General features: G+C 43.7%; 1 protein-coding gene across 2 annotated transcripts in view; it reads left to right on the forward strand.

Moving 5' to 3' along the window:
* TWF2 (twinfilin actin binding protein 2) overlaps window positions 1–24,766 on the forward strand; it is a 240,287-nt gene that overhangs the window by 137,007 nt on the left and 78,514 nt on the right. For both annotated transcript variants that reach the window (XM_069206605.1, XM_069206606.1), the window contains one exon: window positions 17,640–17,744. In XM_069206605.1, coding sequence (XP_069062706.1) covers window positions 17,640–17,744 — 105 coding nt within the window. The remainder of the gene's footprint in view (window positions 1–17,639; window positions 17,745–24,766) is intronic.

Here is a 24,766-nt window from a genome sequence, read left to right on the forward strand (position 1 = left end):
TTGGAGTCACAGAATCGAGTGACTCCTCCTCTCGGTTACAGTGTGCATGGGCATCGACTCCATAGTTAGATTGTTTTCTTTCCGCAGTAGGGTTCAGACATGTTTCCTGTCGCTCCAAGAATTTGAATTGGAAAACCTAGTTATTCGTCGGTATTGTTTCGATCGCGTTTCCCATCTAGCATCAAACCAGTAGTACTGTCTGAATCTGAATTTCGCCCTTCGGGGCAGATGCACTTGACTCTGGCCTGTTCGGGCCTACCACGTGGAAAGCCTGATGGATCGGACTCCATTTCGATTCTACCCTCGGTGCTCACAAAGTACCCATATACAGATCAACACCTGGTTTGTAATTTGTGCCTTTCTCCGGACCATCGAGAGGAAGACTGCGAAGCCTGTCGACTGTTTCGATCGAAGAAGACCATAAGAAATCGCAGGGCCTGAAGACTAGAAATGGTGTACAATAGCATTGAACATCTCGGCGTCATGGAGGAAGAGCAGGCGCATACCACAAATGCAGCCAAATCAACAATATAGTGTACGATTCATCATGAAAATTCTAGGGATGATGGCATCTAGCATAGCTATAGTTCCACATGCAAGACTAAACATGAGGCCCTTACAACAGTTCCTCTCACAACAATGGTCTCAGGCACACGGTCAACTTCAAGATCTAGTGTTAATAGACCGGCAAACACATATGTCCCTTCAATGTTGGAATATTAGCAATCTAATTAAGGAGCGGTCATTTCAAGACCCTTTGCCTCAGACCATAATCACAACAGACGCATCCATGGTAGGTTGGGGAGTTCATCTCAACAATCATACCATTCAAGGGGAATGGGATGCCAAACAGAAACAGTTTCACACAAACCACCTAGAATTATTAGCTGTATTTCTTGCCCTAAAAGCGTTTCAACCTCTTCTCAAACAGAAGACTGTTCTAATAAAAACAGATAACATTACAACGTTGTATTACCTCAACAAACAGGGCGGAACACATTCTTCTCAACTGTCCCTACTAGCCCAAACAATATGGAAATGGGCAATTCACAATCACATTCATCTGTTAGCACAAAACATAGGGATAGACAATTAGCTGGAAGATCTCCTAAGCAGGAATCACCAACAAACTCACAAATGGGAGATTCACCCCCAAGTACTTCAAAAGTACTTTCAAAAGTGGGGGACACCAGGAATAGACCTATGTGCAACAAGTGAAAACGCAAAATGCCAAAACTTCGCATTTAGACACCCATATGCCCTATCCAAGGGCAATGCTCTATGGATCAATTGGTCAGGGATATTTGCTTACGCTTTTCTCCCTCTCCCACTCCTTCCCTTTCTGGTCAGCAAACTACATCAAACATCACTCACCATGATACTCATAGCCCTAACGTAGGCACCTCAGCATTGGTACAAAACACTCCTAGATCTGTTTGTAGTACCTCATTCCAAACTCCCAAACAGACCAGACTTGTTAACACCGAACAAAGGTAAAATAAGGCATCCAGACCCAAATGCTCTCAATCTGGCGATTTGGCTCCTGAAGTCTTAGAATTTGGTTACCTAAAGCTTCCATCAGAATGTATGGAAGTAGTTAAACAAGCATGTAAACCTACTACTAGACAATGTTACGCAAACAAGTGGAAATGATTTGTCTACTACTGTCAATCTAAAAACACTGAACCACTTACAGCATCTATGCAATATATTCTATGCTATTTACTTTATTTGCAGAAATCTAATTTAGCTTTCTCATCCGTCAAAATCCACCTTACTATAATATCTGCTTATTTACAAACTATTCAACACACTTCTCTATTCAGAGTTCCTATTATTAAAGCCTTCATAGAAGGATTTAAACACATTATTCCACTCAGAACACCACCTGTTCCGTCCTGGAATTTAAATATCGTACTTATCAGACCTATGGGCCCACCTTTTGTAGCTATTACTTCTTTACAAAGAGTTAGTGAAATACAAGCGTTCATACTTGAAGAACCTTTCTACCAAGTACACAAACATAAAGTTGTACTTAGGACAAATCCATAATTTCTACCAAAAGTAGTATATCCTTTTCACATCAACCAAACAGTTGAATTGCCAGTCTTCTTTCCACAGCCAGACTATGTGGCAGAAAGAGCTCTTCATACCTTAGATCTCAAAAGAGCTCTTATGTACTACATTCACAGAACATAATATTTTAGAAAAACAAAACAACTTTTTGTTGCCTCTCAACATCCACATAAAGGTAATCCTATATCTAAATAAACAAGGCTTAGCAAGATGGATTGTTAGATACATCCAAACATTCTACATCAAAGCAAAGAGAAAACGTTTAATCACTCCTAGAGCACATTCTATAAGAAAGAAAGGTGCATCAATGGCATTTTTAGGAAACCTACCAATGGCTGATATATGTAAAGCTGCCACATGGTCAACTCCTCATACATTTACAAAACACTATTCTGTTGATGTTTTCTCACAGCAACAGGCTACTGTAGGCCAGGCTGTATTAAGAACACTATTTCAAACAACTTTCAACTTCTACAGGCAAGCCACCGCTATTTTTTGGGAGGACTAACTGCGTTGGAGTCTATGCATAGCATGTGTATCTGCAGCTACACATGCCATTGAATGGAAAATGTCACTTACCCAGTGTACATCTGTTCGTGGCATGTAGTGCTGCAGATTCACATGCATCCTCCCCTGAAGCCTATAGTCATTCAACTTTAACATTTGTACATATGTATATACATTTACATTTACATTTGCATGGACATCTCTTTATATTCTTATAACTCTATCACTCCTTCCTTCACCCTTTGCGGGAAAATAATCTAACTATGGAGTTGATGCCCATGCGCACTGTAACTGAGAGGAGGAGTCACTCGATCCTGTGACTCCGAAAAGACTTCTTCGAAGAAAAAACAACTTGTAACACTCCGAGCCCAACACTAGATGTCGGAAGAGATATGCATAGAAAGCTTCTTCGAAGAAAAACAACTTGTAACACTGCGAGCCCAACACTAGATGGCGGTCTTATGCAACTCATTTGAATCTGCAGCACTACATGCCACAAACAGATGTCTACTGGGCAAGTAACGTACGTGTGTGTGTGTGTGTGTGTGTGTGTGTGTGTGTGTGTGTGTGTGTATATATATATATATATATATATATATGTGTGTTCGATGGCATGTGTAGCTGCAGATACACATGCTGTGCATTATCCTGCCATCTAGTGTTGGGCTTGGAGTGTTACAAGTTGTTTTTCTTCGAAGAAGTCTTTTCGAGTCACGGGACCGAGTGACTCCTCCCTTTCGGCTCCATTGCGCATGGGCGTCGACTCCATCTTAGATTGTTTTCTTTCCGCCATCGGGTTCGCACGTGTTCCTCTTCGCGCCGTAATTCTAATCGGGGAAACTTAGAAAATCATCGGAATTCGTTGGTATTGTTCGCATTCGGGACCGGTTTAGTTCATCACATCGGCACCGACAACAAGACCGCTTAGGCGGCCCATCGGGGCTTCCACACTTAACCAAGGCCTGGTTGGCCTGACCACACCCGTCAACAAAGAACTAATGGACCGGACCCCTTTCCGTTTCTGTCCGAAGAGCCACGCCAAGTATCATTACACAGACCAGCATCGGGTCTGTAACCTGTGTTTATCGCCCGAACACAGAGAGGATACTTGTGAGGCCTGCAGAGTGTTTAGATCCAAGAAGACCTTAAGAGATCGACACGCAAGACGGTTAAAGATGGCGTTGAAACAGTCACAACATCTCGACACCGAAGAAGAAGAGATGCGGATATCCATCCAGGGTTCGGACTTGGATGAATCCGCCAGGGATCGACGACCGACGGCGGCACAAAAAGTGAGTACACCTGCCCCGTCCCACACCCAAGGTCAGGTCAAGAAACAAAAGGCCTTGGGGACGCCACTGCCGGAAGGCCATGGCTCAACCCACAGAAGACGGTGACCAAGTAACATCGGCACCGAAAAAGGCCAAACTAGTGCCGAAGACTTCCGACTCCGGTTGAGAAACCGGCACTGAAAAGAGTCGGCATCGAATAGTCGAGTAAACCTCGAAAAAGCCACTCGGAACCAAAACCGACAATCTCCATCGGGGTTTCGATACCAAAAAAACGGCTTCGGAGCAGAAAAAGACGTCCTACACGGAAGAGCAGGGGCTCTCTCTGCAGCTCAAAGAAAAGCACAGATTTGAGCAGGAACTGGATTTAGAAGAGCATGATCAAACTCAGCAAAGGCTAGAAATCCAGAAACACACAGGGAAGATACAAACCATCCCTCCGCTCAAGTCCAAAAGAAAACTGGCTTTTCACGAGACGGAGATGCAACCAAAAGCCAAAGTGGTTAGAGAAAGGTCACCACCCCCACAATTCTCACCACAAACGTCCCCACTTCAATCACCACAGTTGTCACCAGTGGGTACACCAATGGCACAGTCACCCACACATACTGGGATGACTCAAGACGATGCGGACCCCTGGGATCTATACGACCCACCAGTTTCGGACAACAGTCCAGAGTGTTATCCGACAAAACCTTCGCCGCCAGAGGACAGTACGTCCTACACGCAGGTACTGGCCTGAGCAGCGACATTTCACAATGTAACAATGCAGTCAGAACCAGTGGAAGATTACTTCCTGTTTACCACTCTGGCATCCACGCATGCATCATATCAAAGCCTGTCAATGTTACCGGGCATGCTTAAACATGCACAACAGGTTTTCCAAGAACCAGTAAAAGGGAGAGCCATCACGCCAAGGGTCGAGAAGAAATATAAACCGCCCCCGTCAGACCCTGTGTTAATTACACAACCGCTCCCTCCAGACTCCGTGGTTGTGGGGGCTGCAAGAAAACAGGCTAATTCACAGTCATCAGGGGATGCGCCACCCCCTGATAAGGAAAGTCGTAAATTCGACACGGCAGCGAAAAGAGTGGCATTGCAAGCAGCCAATCAGTGTCGAATTGCCAACTCACAAGCCCTCCTTGCCCGCTACGACCGAGCACACTGGGACGAGATGCAAGACCTCATCCAGCACCTCCCCAAAGAGCATCCAAAACATGCCCAACAAGTGGTTGAAGTAGAACAGGCCATATCAAACAACCAGATCCGCTCTGCACTAAACTCTGCTGATACAGCGGCACAAACTGTAAATACAGCAGTAACAATTAGAAGGCATGCATGGCTGCGAAGTTCTGGGTTTAAACCAGAAATATAGCAGGCGGTATTGAATATGCTGTTTAATCAACATCAACTATTCGGCCCGGAAGTGGATACCGCAATAGAAAAAATGAAAAAGGACACAGCCAAAGCCATGGGCGCGCTCTACTCCTCTCAATACAGGGGAACATTTAGGAACCACAATTTAGGGGAGGGTTTAGACAGCAACCCTCAGAACCACCCACCTCCCAAACAAAACCCACTTACCAGTCTCAGTACCAGAGAGGGGGGTTTCGTGGTTCCTACAGAGGACAGTTCCCAAGAGGAAGAGGGAAATTCCAGCCTGCCAAGCAGACCCCTGGTAGCAAGCAGTGACTTCAATGTCACACTTCCCAAACACATATCACCAGTGGGGGGGAGATTAACAAAATACCACAACAATTGACAACACATTACCACAGACATGTGGCTTCTATCAGTTATCCAGCATGGTTACTGCATAGAGTTCACAAGATTCCCTCCAGATGAAGAACGCACAGTATGTCAATACAACACTTAGACCTATTACAAATAGAAGTCCAAGCACTACTAGCAAAAGAAGCCATAGAACTGGTACCTTATCACCAGAGAGGAACAGGGGTTTAATCCCTGTATTTACCCATCCCAAAGAAAGACAAACCGTTAAGGCCTATTTTAGATCTCAGAACACTGAATCTCTTCATCAAATCAGATCATTTCCACATGGTAACACTACAGGATGTAGTCCCTTTACTAAAACAAGGGAAATACATGACAACACTGGATCTAAAAGATGAGTATTTTCACATACCCATCCATCCATCTCACACGAAATACCTCAGGTTTGTAATACAAGGCAAACATTACCAATTCAAAGTGTTGCCATTCGGAATAACGGTCCCCAGGGTATTTACAAAATGCCTAGCTGTAGTAGCAGCTCATATAAGGAGAAATCACTTGCACGTATTCCGATATCTAGACGATTGGCTAATAAAAGCCAACACTCAACAACAATGTCAAATTCACACGCAATATGTAATAGATACTCTGCACAAATTAGGGTTTTCTATAAATTACCAAAAATCACATTTACAACCATCCCAAATACAACAATACTTGGGAGCAACACTCAACACACAAAGAGCAATTGCCACTCCAAGTCCACAAAGAGTCTAGTTGTTTCAAAATATAAAATCAAGCATGCAACCAAACCAACAATACACGGTCAGGTTTGTGATGAAACTACTAGGGTTGATGTCCTCATGCATAGCTATTGTCCCAAACACAAGACTACACATGCGGCCCTTACAACAGTGCCTAGCAAAACAATGGGCGCAGGCACAGGGTCAACTCCAAGATCTAGTGTTGATAGATCGCCAAAAACACCCTGTAAATGTAAACAAAAGGCGGCCTTTTCAAGACCCAGTACCTCACGCCATTATCACAACTGACGCCTCCATGATTGGGTGGGGAGCACACCTCAACGATCACAACATACAAGGTCAATGGGACAGTCAACAAAAACAACTTCACATAAATGACTTAGAACTGCTAGCAGTCTTTCTAGCACTAAAAGCCTTTCAGACCCTTCTAGCCCACAAACATATTCTTGTCAAGACAGACAATATGACAACAATGTATTATTTAAACAAACAGGGGGGACGCACTCGTCACAACTGTGTATCCTAGCACAAAAAAATTGGCATTGGGCAATTCACAACAACATGCGCCTGATAGCACAATATATACCAGGCATTCACAATCAATTAGCCGACAATTTCAGTCGAGATCACCAACAGTCTCACGAATGGGAAATACATCCCCAAATTCTAAAAGATCACTTCTACCGCTGGGGGACACCAAACATAGATCTGTTTGCAACAAAAGAAAACGCAAAATGCCAAAACTTAGCGTCCAGATACCCACACCCTCAGTCCAAGGGCAATGCTCTATGGATCAGCTGGTCAGGGATATTTGCTTATGCTTTTCCCCCTCTCCCGCTCATTCCTTTTCTGGTCAACAAACTGAGTCAAAACAAACTCAAACTAATACTCATAGCACCAACGTGGGCTCGCCAACCGTGGTACACTACACTGTTGGACTTCTCGGTAGTACCGTACATCAAACTACCAAACAAACCAGATCTGTTAACACAACACAAACAACAGATCAGGCACCCGAATCCAGCTTTGCTCAGCCTAGCAATCTGGCTCCTGAAATCTTAGAATTCGGATATCTAAACCTCTCAAAAGAGTGTATGTTGGTCATTAAACAAGCAAGAAAACCCACAACAATGCATTGTTATGCTAATAAATGGAAAAGGTTTGTTTTCTACTGCCAGGCTAATCAAATTACGCCGCTAAACGCCTCCATACAAAACATTGTAAGTTATTTACTACACTTACAAAAAGCAAATCTTGCTTTTTCTTTCATTAAAATCCATCTCACTGCAATATCTGCTTATTTGCAGATTACACATACAAAATCGCTTTTTAGAATCCCAGTTATCAAAGCCTTTATGGAGGGACTAAAAAGAATCATACCCCCAAGGACACCACCAGTACCTTCGTGGAATCTTAATATTGTACTAACACGACTCATGGGTCCACCATTTGAACCCATGCATTCTTGTCAAATCCAATTCTTGACTTGGAAAGTAGCCTTTCTAATAGCCATCACTTCTCTACGAAGAGTTAGCGAAATACAGGGATTTACTATCCAAGAACCCTTCATACAGATACATAAACATAAAGTGGTTCTCCCTACAAATCCACAATTTTTACCAAAAGTCATATCACTGTTTCATCTAAACCAAACTGTGGAACTCCCAGTCTTCTTTCCACAACCAGAATCAGTAGCAGAAAGGGCATTGCATACATTAGACATTAAAAGAGCGCTAATGTATTACATTGACAGAACAAAACTATTTCGAAAAACAAAACAATTGTTCGTAGCTTTCCAAAAACCTCATGCAGGTAACCCTATATCCAAACAAGGCATTGCCAGATGGATAGTCAAATGTATTAAGACCTGTTACCTTAAAGCTAAAAGAGAATTACCCATTACTCCAAGGGCACATTCCAATAGGAAAAAAGGCGCCACAATGGCTTTTCTTGGTAATATACCGATGACGGAGATTTGTAAGGCAGCCACCTGGTCTATGCCCCATACATTTACTAAGCATTACTGTGTAGATGTGTTATCAACACAACAAGCCACAGTAGGACAGGCTGTACTGAGAACATTATTTCAGACAACTTCAACTCCTACAGGCGGACCACAGCTTTTGGGGAGATTACTGCTTTGTAGTCTATGCACAGCATGTGTATCTGCAGCTACAAATGTCATTGAATGGAAAATGTCACTTACCCAGTGTACATCTGTTCGTGGCATGTTGCGCTGCAGATTCAAATGCGCCCTCCCACCTCCCCGGGAGCCTGTAGCTGTTTTAGTTGCATGTAAATTGTAAATATGTAAATAAATATTCCTTTAATACACACTATGTACATACATTTGTACTCCATTGCATGGACACCTCTAGTATCCTTACTTACCAACTCCTACCTCACCCTTTGCGGGGAAAACAATCTAAGATGGAGTTGACGCCCAAGCGCAATGTAACCGAAAGGGGGGAGTCACTCGGTCCCGTGACTCGAAAAGACTTCTTCGAAGAAAAACAACTTGTAACACTTTGAGCCCAACACTAGATGGCAGGATAAAGCACAGCATGTGAATCTGCAGCGCAACATGCCACGAACAGATGTACACTGGGTAAGTGACATTTTCTATAGGTTCTGAATTTATTCGTACAAAACTATAGAAATTCAGCAGTTATAGTTTGTTCTTTGAAGTAACTATAACTTGCGCCCTAAGGTAACTATAACTCGCGCTTTCGCCATGCACAGTTTTCTTATCAATAATTTTATTACAAATGTTGCAGCAATAATATTAAAGATGCCATACAAGATCTCATCAATGATGTAATATGTGGAGTAATTAGTCGTGCATAGCAAAGGAGCAAGTTATAGTTTGAAGTAACTCTTAACTATAACTGCAGAATTTCTGTGTTTTATTTTTTTATTTTTTTTACGAGTAAATTCAGAACCTAGTGAGTGGGTGCATGAGTGTTTGAGTGGGTCGGAAAGTGGGTGTGTGAGCCTGAGTGGGTGTATGAGTGAGTGAGTGGGTGTGTGAGTGGGCACATGAGTCTCTGAGTGCATATAGGAGTGAATTAATTAGTGTATGAATGAGTCTGTGTTTTTTCTTTCAAATGTTTTCATATTTGCAAATATCTTGCGATTAATTTGTGGATTTTCACGAATATCGCGCATGGCGACACAAAACTATTTTAAACCCATAATTTGCCACTAAAACAGACCTATATCACATCCCTGGGGTCAGGGTACCTTCATCTTGACCCCTTATTCCTCGCTCACTTAGGATTTTCGGCCAGGGGACCATGTCCTGTGAAATAAAATGGTGGCTGCAACTTTCTAGTCAGATTGTGGTTAGCCAATTATAGCACTTCTTTTCGCATGAGCATTTGTGAAAAGTTGTGAAATGTTTGCAAAAAATTGCGAAGGCGCCGAGCTCAGAAATATGCAAATTCGTTTTCCCTTTAATTTCTCAAAAACTACTGAACAGATTTACACCAGATAAGCTAGAACACAATCTGTGTACCGAAGCAATCTTTCTGTCAAATTTGGTGTAATTCTGTCCAGCGGTTCGAGCTGTAGTTCTGTCTAAAGCTACCATGAGAATTAACATGTGAAATGAAACTTTTTTGATACCCCCTTTTTCTCAGCCCCAGCTTGCCAGATCATCCCGAAACTTTCCACGTGCAACAAGAATCACTTCAACACTTTTTTGGGAACGTTTCGTTAAAATTCGTCAAACGGCACCAAAGATTTAGGAAAGTCAAAAAATTAATTTTCTATGGAAACATGGTTCTAACTATAACTACCTAGTGGCGAGTGCCACAAGGTAATATACGCATACACATATATATTTCCGTTTATAACTTAAATTAAATATTTGAAGATGACCAGCCAGGATGTAAAGTCACACTATTCACTGCACACTGTTTTTTTTCCTTGTTAGGGGTGGTGGACATTGGGAGGATGGCTACCTGTGTGGTTAATTCAGTAGTCACAGATGGATGTAGCCTGGGAGAACAGCAAATGTAACTGTAAAATAAAATCAAAAACTGAAAACTGATCTTGCAATCAAAGCCCTAAATCAATAGCAGACACCTCATATTGCAACTAGGCTGAAAGTTGTGTTTGTTAGCAAATGTCTGGAGTGATAAGTGGTAAATAAATCTAGTCAGTGTCTGAGATATCTGATAGAGACTTCAAGCTGCAGATTCCTCACCTTGAATTATACCCAGTTGTCAGACTACATCCGGAAATGTTTCATGAGCAGTACATATGCGTGCTGTAGGGGGCGTCATGTGGCTCAGTGTGGCGTCAGCACTGTAAGGGACGTGCGCAGTGCCTATATAGACACCACCCCAGGACGCTGACATCAGTTCTTTTCTGTTTATGCCAGTAAGTGCAGATCGAGAGAGCTATCCCCAGTCATTTTTTTGACCTTTTCTGAGTTTTGTTGCCATTTTTCAGATCTTTCTCTTTGATGTGGCAAGGATGTCCACTAGGAAAGCTGGCTTCAAATCCTGCATTGCCTGTCACTGACAAACGTCAGTGACGGACCCATATCTTGTTTGCCTCTGGTGCCTTGAGCTGGAAGACTTGCGTCGACTGCTGCGTCATGCACCCCGAAGCCTTGAGGGAATGGTCCCTCAAGCTCCTTGACAGTCGAAATGCAATGCTTGAACAGTCTCGATCATGATCGAGAGGAAGGTCCCGGAATAGGTCGTGGAGCAATCGTTCTTCATCACAGTCAAAGTCATATGGGTGTTTGGGTAAGTCCTACAAGAAGAAAAATAGTAAGAAATTGAACAGGTCTTCGACTTTACCCCATCTGTTGAAGTAATCCGACAAGGTGAGGAAACATTGTCATTTAAGGCCTGGCTCCGTGGTTGGGCCTGCACCTGGGCCGGCGCCACCCCAAGTTTCCAGGAGCCGTTAGTGCCCCCAGTCCATGAATTGTATGAGACCATGTCCCCACTGGTGTGCCTTCGGTCCCTGCGTGTTCAAGGGGGGCCCCTACTGGTTCCCTGCTGATGGGTCCACCCTCCGGCACCAGTTGGGCCCCTTGATTTCACAGATATATCTGGCCCAGTACCGGTCACACCACCTTGACCTTCCCTGATGCCAGTCCTGATATTGGCACTCCTGACACCCACCAGCGCCAGGGGGGAGGGGGGGCGTCACCTGACTCGAGCACCTGAGCCCTATTCCTGCATGCTAGGACTTGGGAAAGATTAGGAGGGCTACTGGACCATGAGAAATACCTAGCCCCTAAATCCCAACAAGGACATGTGTGAGGAATCGACAGACACCAGTCAACTGGACACCTCCCCAGGTAATACTGGCATGGTTTCCTCGTATACTGTGGCTATTGAGGAGAGATCTCTTGCTATGGTGGTGAGGAGGGTGGTTGAGTCCGTAGCCCCCACCCCCACCCCCACCCCCACCCCCACCCCCCCCAGCTGTGCCTCTCCCATTCAATGAAGGCCATACAGATGTCCTGCTTGGGACCTGGTCACAGTCCGGCACAGGGGTTCCTGTGAACAGGACAGTTGCCCACCACCATCATCGCCCCACCCCAGAGGATCCTAGTTTTCTCATATAACACCCTGCCCTGGATGGCTTGTTAGCCCAAGCTTCCACTTCCAGTGTAAACCTTGGCATATTTCCTGCCACCTCACTGGATAGGGAATCCAAGAGACTGGACATCTTAGGCAAGAAAATGTTTTCTTACACGAGCCTATCACTGCGATCCATGAACACCACATGCCTTTTGGGCTGATAATCACATGCACCTCACAGTAGTGCAGGTGCTACCCATGATCCCGGAGGAGGCCTGTGCCATACTCTCCCATTCTATGGCAGATGGGAGAGATGCAGCCAAGTTCATGATCAGTTTGGGGCTGGACACGACCGCCTCGCTGGGCAGAGTGGTTTCTTCATCAGTGGCCTTACGACGCCACACCTGGCTGAGAAAGACTGGCTTTTTCGGGGTTGTCCAATCCTTGCTTATGGACAGGTTTACGGATGGACTTCGGAGACAAGGCGGGCTCATTGCTGGAACGCTTCAAGATTGGGCCTTCCCATGGCCTCCCCCACCAACCCCAGTCTGCTTTTTTCTCAGTTTGTGGCCATGGCATGAGGGCTTCACAGCCTCTGTAATTTGAGGACATGGTACCCCCAGATCCTTTGGGCCAGGCAGCCAGAGGTAGGGACAGTCCACCACCCCTCCGTCCGAACCTCTTTGGTTCACCCTCCAGCCAACCATGGGCAACCAGTGGGAGGCAGGATACGCCATCATCGGCACCACTGGAGGTCAAAAACATCAGACCGCTGGGTTATCTAGATTGTTCAACTACCTCTTCACCCATGCCACGCACTTGCAACAGTCTTACAGAGTACCATTTCTCCTTCCTCATCCAGAAAGTGGCAGCTCGCTTGACCACGGGAGCCATAGAGAGCGTGATGACACCAGATGTAGGTTGTGGTTGTTATTCTCGCTACTTTCTGGTGTCCAAAAAAGGGTGGAGGCCTTCATCTTATCCTATACCTGCGCCACCTCAATTCCTTCCTCAAAATGGAGAAGTTCAAAATGCTCACCCTTGCTCAAGTCCTATCTGCCCTGGACCCTGAGGACTGGATGGTGGCGTTGGGCGCATATTTCCAAACTCCCGCCCTGCCTGCCCACAGACTTTTACCTGTGGTTCATAGTGAGCCACAAGCACTTTCAGTTTGCTGTGCTTCCTTTTGACCTTGGCAGTGCCCTTTGGGTGTTCACCAAGGCGATGGTGGTGGTTGCAGGCCATCTGCAGAGAACAGGGGTACCATTCTTTCACTATCTCAATGACTGGCTGTTGAAGGGGGGGCTTGTCCCAGGCAGTCCTTTCCCACTTAAGGACTATGTCGGCCCTCCTGTCGCTGACGTTCACTATCAGTGTGCCAGCGTCACACTTTACTCCCTATCACTTACTTCCTTTCATCAAAGCTGTTCTTGACAACAGTTCAGTTTCAGTCTTATCCTCCTAAATGGCGAGTCCAGGATATTCAGGCTGGTGATACTGATGTTTCAACCTCTCTCCTGAGTTTCTGTGAGACGGACTCTGAGGCTGCTAGTCTTATGGCCTCCTGCATCCTATTTGTGATACATGAACACTGGCTTATTTGGGCTCTGCAGTGGGACATGAAGTTCCAGTGGGCTCAGAATTAGGAGAATCTCTCTGGCATGGTCCAGATCTGAGGGAACTGCAGAGGACCTGCAGTGGTGCTTAACAAGCCGTGACTAGGTCAGAGGCAGACCCCTCTTTCTTCCCCAAGCAGCCATCTGTGATAGGTGGAGATCCAACTGGTTTCTGGTGGATCCGGATTGCACATCAACCTACTGGAGCTCTGGGCGATCCGACTATCTTTAAAATAGTTTCTGCCCTCCGCCAAAGGAAAGATAGTACAGGTGTTCACAAAAACACCACTCCCATGTGGTACTGCAGCAAACCCGGTGGGTGGGGTCGTGGACTCTTTGTCAAGAGGCCCTGCGCCTCTGTACGTGGCTGGATCATCAGGGCATATCCCTGGTGGTTCAACACCTGGTGGGCTCTCTGAACACCAGGGTGGGCTAACTCTGCTGAAGCTATGAGCACCCAGCAGGACACCTCCCTCATCGCCAAACAGCAGCTAAGCAAATAGAATGAAGACACTACCACCCTATTGAATACCATCCACTCAGGAGCCCCCTCAGACCAATGCCCCCACTTGATACACAACCTTGGAAGAAGCGTCATCTCCCCCGCACCCACAGCTATCAACACCTACATACCCACTGCTGCCTTCCTATCTTGCTGGAAAAATGTAGAAGTCAACACCCTATTGAAGAAACCAGCAGCAGACCCTCAGTAGCTACAGAGCCATCTGGCTCCTGCCTTTTCCAGCTAAAGTCCTGGAGAAAGCCATCAACACTCAACTCACAGACCACCTAGAACTGCATCAACTCCTAGGCAGCTCTCAGATTGGGGTTCGCGCCAGCCACAGCACAGAAACTGCCCTCGTTGCTATTGCTGCCAGCGATGACACCAGAAGCATCCTCAACCAAGGAGAAAAGGCCAACACATCTCTGCGACCTCTCCATTGCTTTTGAAACATTCTCCCACAGCTCAGTCATTAGAAAGCTTCAGCAGTAAGTATCCTCCTTCCACATACAGAACTCAATGAGCTGGACACTCCGCCTTCTACTTGGGAATCCTAGCCCATGTTCTACACCAACTACAAATCACCCAGAATGCCGCTGCCAGACTCATCCTGAACATCCTGCGAAACAACCTCGTCTCCACAGCTCAGCAGTCTCCACTGTCTCCCAGTCCAGGAAACATGCAAGTTCAAGCTACCCGCCCATGCCTACAAAGTTCTCCACAACACCAGCCCAGCATACCTCAACCACCGCCTCCACTTCTCCCAACCTACAAAGTGCATGCCAGGCAAGAGCACACCACAGTCACACTAAGAATGCTGGAAGCGTACGATGCTCCCTCTCACACCTCACAGGTAAGACTTAGAACAACATTCTGCAGCACCTTAGGACCTCCCCCTCCCTAATGGACTTCCATTGGAACTCAAGACATGGTTCTTCCAGAAGAGAGAGGCATGATGATCTCCCCTCTCAGGCTAACCCTGCTCAGCGCCTGAATACTGTCATGAGTGATTAGCCACACTTCAGATCCACATAACTCTAGCAGACCATGAATGGTGTCTCCATCAGAAAGTGGTGCAAGGTCTCTAAGCAATGGTGAGAGCCTTGGTTAGATCTTTTCACTACCATTGAGAATGTGCAATGTCTGCAGTTCTGGAGATTCCAAGGTGGCTTTCACTCGGAGACGATTATCATTTTGCGTGGAGCTCAGGCCTCCTGTATACCTTTCCCCCTATACCACTCCTGCCCAGAGTTCTCAAGAAGATTAGGAACGACCCGGCTCAAGTCATCCTTGTAGCTCCGGACTGGGCTGGGAGATTTTGGTACCACGAGGTGTTGAGATTGGCCATCAGTCCTCCGATCAGGCTGCCTCTTTGGCAGGATCTTCTGTTGCAGCAGCAAAGGAGGGCTCTCCAACCCAAACCTATGAATGCTCCCGCCTTCTTGCATGGAGATTGAGCGGAGGCGGTTGACAGCTTTTAATCTTCCGCCCGAAATCTGCAATGTTATCTTGACAGCCAAGTGTCCATCCACCAAGACAGCATACACCTGCTGCTGGGGCAAGTTTGTGGCATGGTGTGCAGGAAAGCAAATGGACCCTCTCTGCCCCCCCCTTTCCCATGCCAGTCCTTCTTTTTCGTCATTCTCTTGCCCAGCAGGGCTCTGCTTTGGGCACCTTAGAGTGTTGTCTTCCTTCCATCTCAGCCTTTGCAGTTGCCAGATCAGTGATCTGCCTTCAGATTGGTTTATGAAAGGTCTCCGACATGTTTCCCCCTTCACCTTTTATCATGCCTCAGTGGGACTTCAATCTCGTACTTGCATTTCTAATGTGTGTTCCCTTTGAGCCCCTACATAACTGTCCTCTCAGACTCCTTACCATTAAGACAGCCTTCCAAGTAGCGACAACAAGAGGATCAAAGAGCTCCAGGCTTTGTCATCTACCTTTCCATACCTAGCCATCTTTCCAGACAAGCTGGTTCTTAGCACTAGAGCTTCATTTCTGCTGAAAGTTGTCACTCCCATTCATGTAGGCCAGTTAGTCACCCTGCCTGCATTTTTTTCTCCATCACATTCCTCCAAGGAAAAGGAGCGACTCCATTGACTGGACCCAAAAAGAGCGGTGTTGTTCTACCTAGATCACACAAAAGAGTTCTGGGTGGATGACCAACTCTTTGTTGGGTATGTTGGTGCGAAGAAAGGGCAGGCATTGCAGACACAAACTATCTACTGTGGATCGTACTCAGCACTAAAATCGGCTCCCTGAGTGTTTGCAGGTTAATTACACCTATAAGGCTACAACCACTACCTTAGCATGCAGAGTTCGTGCCCTGGACACTTCCAGGCAGCTTTGTGGACTTCTCGGCACACGTTCACCAAGCACTACTGCCTCGACAGTCAGGCCTGTCGAGATGGGCACTTTACTCCTTCGGTTCTGAAGGACTTTCTTGTGTGAATTTGTTCTGAAGACCCACCTCCGAGGCGATATTGCTTAGCTATCTGTTCTAAGGTAAGAAATCTGCAGCTAGAAGTCTCTGTCAGATCAACAAGTTACCTACATGCGGTAACCTCTTATCTGATATAGACTATATCTAGCCACAGATTCTTTACTGACCCACCCATCCTATCCTCCTCACTCTGCGAACACATTTCTAGGGCAAGGGCTGTCCCTTTTTGAGGGCCTTAGTTTTCCACAACAGTGGTCAGTATTCTGCATAGCTCCACGCTATTGGTGTGGAAAGTCGTGAAATGAAACTGACATCAGTGGGCTGTGGTGGCACCTGTATAGGCGCTGCACGTCACTTCCTTTGACATGAAGCAGACGACTCCACACAAAGCACCCCCCTTGTTGACGCGCAGGGGTACTGTTCTTGAAAATTTTCCAGATCCAGTGTGATGCCTAGGGGTAATTCGAAGGTAAGGAATCTGCAACTAGATAGTCTCTGCCAGAGACTACAAGTTGTTACCCAAGGTGAGTAACTTGTGCACTGTGCGTGTTTGTCACTGGGTGATCATGGGAATCGGTATAATTCTGCCTTTTAAAGTGTAAGTGGAAAAATGTTTGTAAAATGCAGCAGCACGCCAAGTTTTTTTCAAAAACTAGTGTGGGCATGATAATTTCTTACATAACCTAAACTTATTTTCATATGGTTGGGCTTGGTTGCTCTGCGCAATATGAGGACAGTTATGATAACACTTGCAAGGGCTGCTTTGGGGTTTTAGTCCCACCCCTTCTCACATTTTTTTCCTTCTTTGTAGTGCTTCTTGGAGATTAGGCATATACATTGAGGTCTGTTGCATACAGCCCATGATCAGTTATTTTTCACACTTGAAGATTTAAGCTTTTACTACTGATAATACAGAAGCTATCAGTTCTCCTTTCATATCCTGTTTGCCTTTCATTTAGTTTATTAGCAGCCCATTGCACACCGTTAAAGCACATAGAAGGGAAAGTAAGTATATCATAGGCTACTTCATATTTTAAGGTTATAGGAGAGGTCTTGCCATGAGTATAGGTATGCAACAGGTTACCTATTATAACTTGGATTTTGAAATAAATATACATTTGTGATAGTAACTGTGTGCTTCTGTGTACCCATCATATAGGAAGACCTCTCGCTGGTAGGTTATAAGAAGCATGTGTCATCCTGCTCTGCCCCTGCGCCACTAACTGCTGCTGAGAGAGAACTGCAGGAAATAAAGATCAGTGAGGTAAGACATTTTTTTGAACATTTTGAAAAAAAGTAGCCCAGAGCCTTATAGGTGTTTAATGTTGCTTATCTTGACACTAAACATACTAGTTACCCGTTACCTGTAGAAGGAAACTACAAACACTTCTTCTGACCCATGTCCCCCTATGTCTTCCTTTGTAAATCAGCTGGAGCTGATTTATATTGCAGTGCAGTGCTCTACAAGTACCCCCATTAATCAGTCTACCTTGCCCTTCATGCAAGTCAGTACTCTAGGTGTTCTTTCCCATGTTCCATTCTGTACTTTTGATAGTCATTTTTGTGCATTTTTCACCATTTTTAGCATTATCATGTTTGTCATGAGACTACATGTTCTTTCCACAAGCCTCAGTTTTTACCCTCCACTTTACGCATGGGAGTTTACAGTGAACGACCTTCCCACCTCACCATCTGGATCTGTCCATATGTTGCTGTTTAGGTAGATTCTCTATAAATCAACCTCCTATTTAGACATAATTGTTTTGATGTGTTACAGGGCAGAGTTGCTCAGGTAAGTGAGGTGCCATTAGATGTCCACCTGTTGGTTTTCATTCTTTGCTGTGGTGTGTTGACTTAATTATGGGCTGTATTGCTTTGAGGTTTGGAGTTGAAGCCCACGTTCTGCTTTTTCTGCCTGCTTTTGTCCCCCACTGAGCATTATGGAATTTAAATGCAGATTTTTTATTGTCTGCTGGTCAGTACAAAGAAGTGAAATTGGTGTGATTTCCATTTTTTTCCTGTTTCAAGTCAAAACACTTGTGTTTTAAAATCTGCTTAATTCTGTGACGCACTTACAGTGTAGCAGAAGAGACCCTTTCAGGTTTCCTCATTCTGTAAGCTCCGAAATGATGAACTGTGATTGAAGAACCTATGAAGCATGGAAAGGTTCTTGTAAAATACCCCTTACTACTTGCTCAGTCCAGTAGCTTCTTGTTGCGGAAGCCTTTTTACACTAAGCATGCAGAACTGTTTTATATTCTTCCTTACTTGTGCAAGCATTTTAAATTGGGCAATCTTTGTAAGACTTAGGAGAATGTTCTACTGCTTATCTTATAGGGGTGACGTGAAAAATGAGTATTTCTTTCCGTTGAGCTATTATAAAATGTCTGTAATAAATGTGCCTGGAGTTCTGTCAATGGCATGCCCTGTGTGATATCGGACAAGAAGTGGTATTAGGACACTTAGTACACATGTCTCTTTTCCCCTCCCCCTGTTACCCTTTCTCTGTTTCATGCTGCTTAAGCCTTCAGTGCTTTGAATTTTTTCTGCAAGAGTTGTTTGTAGCCTAAGTTGTGTGTGACTTCTGATATTTGTATTTATGAATGGTGAAGGTGCAGGGTCTAGTTTGTAGAGTTGGACCGTGATTCGAGGTTGGATTCAGACACTGGTAATGTTTTTCTAAGTGGAGATTTAAGATGTGTTTAGTGTATTTTCTTTTTTTTTTACATATCTATGTTTGGTGGTATTTGGCTGTCACAATTGCTAATCGTTCCAAAAAGGATGAGGTTTGGTTTTATATTGTGAGGTGTGCATTTTCAGTTTGACTTGTTTGTGTCCAACTTATGCTTACTGAAATTACCAGCGTTTCTGAAATTGTTTATTGGTTGAATTTGGAATATGCAGATTTCTTCTTATTTTCTGTATCTTAATTCATTTCTTGAAGCTTGATTATGGGGTTAATGGAAATGCATGTGATATGTTTGATGTTTGATAGAGTGATCAAAGTTTGTGTGAGGTACCTTTGTTGTGTTGGAATGTTGGGTGTGTTTTTTGTGTAGATGCAAGATTGTGTGTTTAATAATCTAGAAGTACTCTTGAAATCTAGTATTACTGTTGCCCTTGTGTGAGAACTATTATTCTTAACATTTGAAGATCATTGGTAAGGCTGAATTGTGAATCTACATCTTTAATGTCTCTGGTAAGAATTTTCAAGTGTATATTTTCAGGTTGTCAAGGTTGCAACTTTAAGCAGTCTGTCAATCATTTGTTGTGTTACTTGGGATATGTTTTTATCTTTTTTTGTCCTTTCATTTAAGGTGTTAAAGTTTTTGGTAGCTGTAGTCTGGCATGTTGATAATAGTGGCCCAATGAGATACTGTTTTCTTTTGTTTTTGTGGTTTGGCAATACTTTGTATCAACTTGATTTATGATTTTCTTGATTATTGCTTCAATGTATCAAGGAAATGTTTGAGAGTTAACCTAGGTATATGATGTTTCTTGTGCTCTAGTTGGTTTGTGGTGAATCAGTGTGATTTGAAGCTGCTTTACAGGCCGTGAGTTTAGTGAGGTGAGATTTAGTTTTGGGTTCCCTTATTGATGGTTAACAAGAGTTTCAAGGGGCTGTAATTGAAGACAATTCATTGAAAATCAATCCTTCATTGTAGAGCCCTTAATTTTAACAGTTATTTGGTGAGGTAATATACTAGCCTTATTATTTATTAGATCTAGCTGAGGCTGTCACAGTTGTTGGCTTGGACAGCCATACAGTGATGCAATATGATTATTAATTTGTAAGATATTCCTGCAGAAACTGTGGTTTCCCCAAAATGCCTTGAGTCTGATGATTAATTGGGCCGACTTCATAAAGATTTTAGTCGGTAATACTTTTGGAGGACAGTGTAACCTCAATAGAAGCATAGGCTTGACACTACACTGAGTAAACCCTCCATGCTGCAGGAAACGCTTTAAGCCTGTCTTCCCACTTACTCCGCTCACTTTTGTTATCTTCATCCAACTTCAGGGAGGGAGGGGAGGTGCTGTCTTTTTCAGCTTATTTCCTTTCAGACATTGGCTGGTGTTTGGTTAGTCATGTTCATCAGTTTACTTGCAACAGCTGTGCCATTCTGATTTATTACAGAACACATTATTTTGGTTATGCTGGATCACATTATGTCCATGTTATGCAGTCCACTCTGTTTAACTGTATGATGCTGTTGTCTATCCTGCAGTAGGCAAAGGCATGTGGAATCTGTTATCTGTAATGGTTTGTGTTTCATTACATCCTGTTCTTGTTGGTGATTTTGATTTGCATGTATGATCCGATGAAACAGACTCAGCATTGTGGTGTGTGTAAATTGTTGCGGACCTGGCTTTGTGGATGTTACAACATTTAAAGAAAAGTCATGGAACTCTGATAGTTTTGGTCTTTCCATTTAAATTTGGTTGCATTTCGTGATGTTACAGGAGCTCTGTTAGATTCAGAGTTCAAATGGAATCTTTCTAAACTGGAGTTGTAACTGCTGTCTTTCCACAGTGTTTTTCACAGCAGCTTCAAAGTGAAGGTGATAGGTGGCATTCCTCTATTTTCATGATCATTTTAGGTTATTGTCTCTGTACGTTTCACATAAAGCAAATTAAGGCTAGAGATCCAGTAGTGTTGGAATTGGTATGTATGTGCTCGGTTAAACTCAACTAACAGTGCGCCGTTATTTTATATTTCAATATGGTTCTGGTTTTCTGGCCGTGAACCAAAGTGGATTGTATAGCTTCACATTAGTGATGCTCTGGTTTGAATAGGAAGCTGTACACAAAGATTTGGTGATTGTAATAAATTAGTTGGTCCATGTGAGTTTGTGATGGTGTCTGTTTGACATGGTTCATTGTGAGGGAGATTGCAGAAGGAGTTGGTTTTCTTTCCCCAGTGCTATTCAGATTTCCAGGGTATGACACCATCAGCTGACTTCGGACACACTCAAAACAACTGGCGTGTGCGGAGGAATCCTGTGCTTAAGGTAAACCTCCAGAGGACAATGAGCATGTTCCAAGCTATTGTTTAAAGCCGACCAAGGCATATCGTGATACACCCTGCCTAATGCTTTACACAGCACATTTCCCTGTCAGGGAACACTTTCCAATGTTTTACACAGCACTACCAGGAACTCTGAACTAGCTGTGTGCTGGAAGCATTTATACTGCTTCTTCCTCTAATCACTGACATTGTGCAGTGCCTGGAATTACTCTCCCATGCTCTGTGCATCAAGCTGCACAGTTAAGTTTTCTAATGTGTGGTCCCTCAGACCCTTTATGCACCACTTCAAGCTGTTGACTTCATATCCCACTTCATTATATAACACTCTCAATAAAAGAGCACAGTCATTGCATTCAGTCAAATACAACCATCTTTCGTTGATCACTTGCTTTCGGGATGGGGGCAAAAACATGTTTTCAAAATCTTTAGGGCATTCCACTTGGAGGAGCTGTGATGAAGTTGAGGGGGGGATTAAAAGTGCATGATACATTTTAAGAAAATAACATCATTATCAGTCTATAATATTCTTATAATTAAGGATGGGCATGTGAAATGGGCATATTCCTATAGGTATACATAGATGGTTGATTCCTTTGTATTAAGGAATTAAGAGACAGCATGTGAACATATTAGACAGTATGTCTGGGACAGAGGAACTTGCTTGATACTGAATCTGTGAGCATCTGGTGTGAATAATTTGAGATACTGGCAATAGAATACTGAGGATGCTAGTGAATATCATCTTAAGCCAGGGTTGCTACCATGTTAGATAAAATAGGATGTAGATCTGATGATACCAAAGTAGACCAATATAGTAGTGCTTTTGCAAGAACTAAGTTGTAAATATGAAGTGCAGATGGGTAGAGTTGAGAACAGCATGGACTTTGTTGATATGGATATCCGAGTACTGCTAGTAGGGGCCGTGTGAGACATAGGGGGAGGGGCTACTGAGTAAATCAGTGAATGAGATGATGGAATGACTTGGGCTAATATACAGGGTTCATATAGGGAGTGAAGGTTACAGAAACTCAATTGATTTGCACATGACAATGCTGAGGGATAAAGCCAGGGACCTTTTGGATTTATGAAGTTTCACAACCTTTTTCACTTATTTGTCATGCCTCCAGGAACCAAGCAATGAGATGGACAGTGAAATGGTAGGACATCTTGGTACTTCTGAGTGTGTGCCGTCTTATACTCCTAGGGATTTCCTGCCTTGTTGAATTTTTCTGTGAATGAAACCTTTTACAAATTACTGTTAGTAAAACTGTTAGTAAAACTGTTAGTAAAACTGTTAGTAAAACTGTTAGTAAAACTGTTAGTAAAACTTGGAACCTCACACATGCAGTACAAAAACCCAGCTCCAAGATTTGGAGCGTCTTGCTGGCTGTTTACCCCACGCAAAAAGTTGTAAAATTTACTGTTCTCATATAGACATAGGACCTTGTGTACCTTTAGTGGGACATGCATGGTCCTCGTGACCGGCCCTATGATGATACTTGCTTTGGCATATTGAAATACAGCAGGGTAACAATAAAAAAAAAAAACAGGTAACTTGAGCGTAGGACGAAATGCATGTGAAACTTAGAACAAATCCAATCGTTTGACTGGCCGCCGGAGAAACTGAAAAGTATGTTTGTTGTATACCGTTTCTGCGTATTTATCTTGTTTGATACCTTATCAAGCTGTCAAACAACATAGATAAATCTGCAGAAATTATGTACCACAAACCATGTCCACATGTAGTCTGTGCTGACTCGTAAGTAGCATAGCTTTTGAGAAGATATAAGTTGGATAAGGTTCTGAGTAACATGAGGAGGATTGCCTAGAATTTGCCCCAGAAAAAAGGGGTTCTAGGAGTTAAAATGCTGTTTTGTTACTGTGTATCCTCATTTTGTGGTGGACTGTTAAGTTTGTTCATAGATGGTGTTCTGAGTAGAAAACATAGCAATTCCCGTGCATTTTAGAAAGCATGAACCTCCGATAATCCGAACTGAGCAACAACAAAAAAATGTGTACGCTGGCCACAGTGGAGTAATGGCTGCTGGTCTATTAAATTGTGGCATGTGACGATGGTAGAATATTGTTCCTATTTCAAGCTTATTTGGATGGCTGATGGACATAGATTTACCTGAATTGAATCTATTCACCTTAGCCTAGGTCCTATGAGCAAATTGACATTTCTGACTAGAGCTGCTGTTGCTAACACGTGGAGTTAGAAGGTAGATTTATCTAGCCTGCTAGCCTGTGAAGAAGCCTAAGGTTAGATGGGAGTTGGGGCTATACCTGTGCAATGATGCACGTCCTTGGGTGGTTAAAAGAGGTGGCAACATTTCGAAATATTTAACTGGTAAAGGCAGTTACCAAATGTGTTTGAAGTGGTGTGGTATCTTTGTAATGGAAGTTTTGTTTAGCTTTCCATAAATGTTCTGCACATTGATGTTTGCTCTCCCAATGTTTTTCTCCCATCCATGCCATGCTGTCAGGATTCTAACAGCGAAGCAGGCAGTGAGACGGTACGAAATTGCCTTTTTCAGTAGTCCTCCATCTCAAATGGGGTTTTTTCAGGATGCAGGTTATATTTACGTTCTTAATCAATGCAGTTTTATATGTTAGTGTGAAAGGGCTCGTTACACTGCTGTGGGAAAATTGGGGTGAAAATATCCCTGCTATTGTGTTATTAAGTTCTTAGGACAGATATTTCAGATCCTACCTGAAAAGAATGTTGGATGATTTCTTTTTTTAGTACTGGTTTAGGCGAAACAGTTGTTGAATCGTACTTTCTTACATGATGTTTTCTAGTGCTGTGTATTAATCATTGTACTAGAGGCTTCAGTGCTTCTGTAAGTAGTGTTTTAGTGCTGTTTTGGGTAGTCTGGATGCAGTTCTGAAAATGCCTTTTGCAGCTGTGGAATTAGCCCAAAATATTAACTAGTTTGATTATGATTGACCTCATTTGGTTGATGATCCATTTCACTTTGAAACACCTGATACCTGGCTGTATTAGAGTAGTGCAAATGGAATTTTATAAACTTTGATGGCACTGACATTTGCAAGAGGACATCAGATTCTGAGATGAGCTGGTGAGTTAAACAGTTGTAGTACTCGTATAGCCTTTTACCCACTTATACCAGTTTTGAAAGGCTATGGACTGCTTGGCCCTATAACAAAAGGGAGGGCCATTAACAACCGGTATAGGCAGAGAAAAAGAGCTGTAAGGCTAATAGAACATTCCACCTATTAAGAGTAGAACGTTC

Source organism: Pleurodeles waltl, chromosome 9 (genome assembly GCF_031143425.1).
Source record: "Pleurodeles waltl isolate 20211129_DDA chromosome 9, aPleWal1.hap1.20221129, whole genome shotgun sequence".
Lineage (NCBI taxonomy): Eukaryota > Metazoa > Chordata > Amphibia > Caudata > Salamandridae > Pleurodeles > Pleurodeles waltl.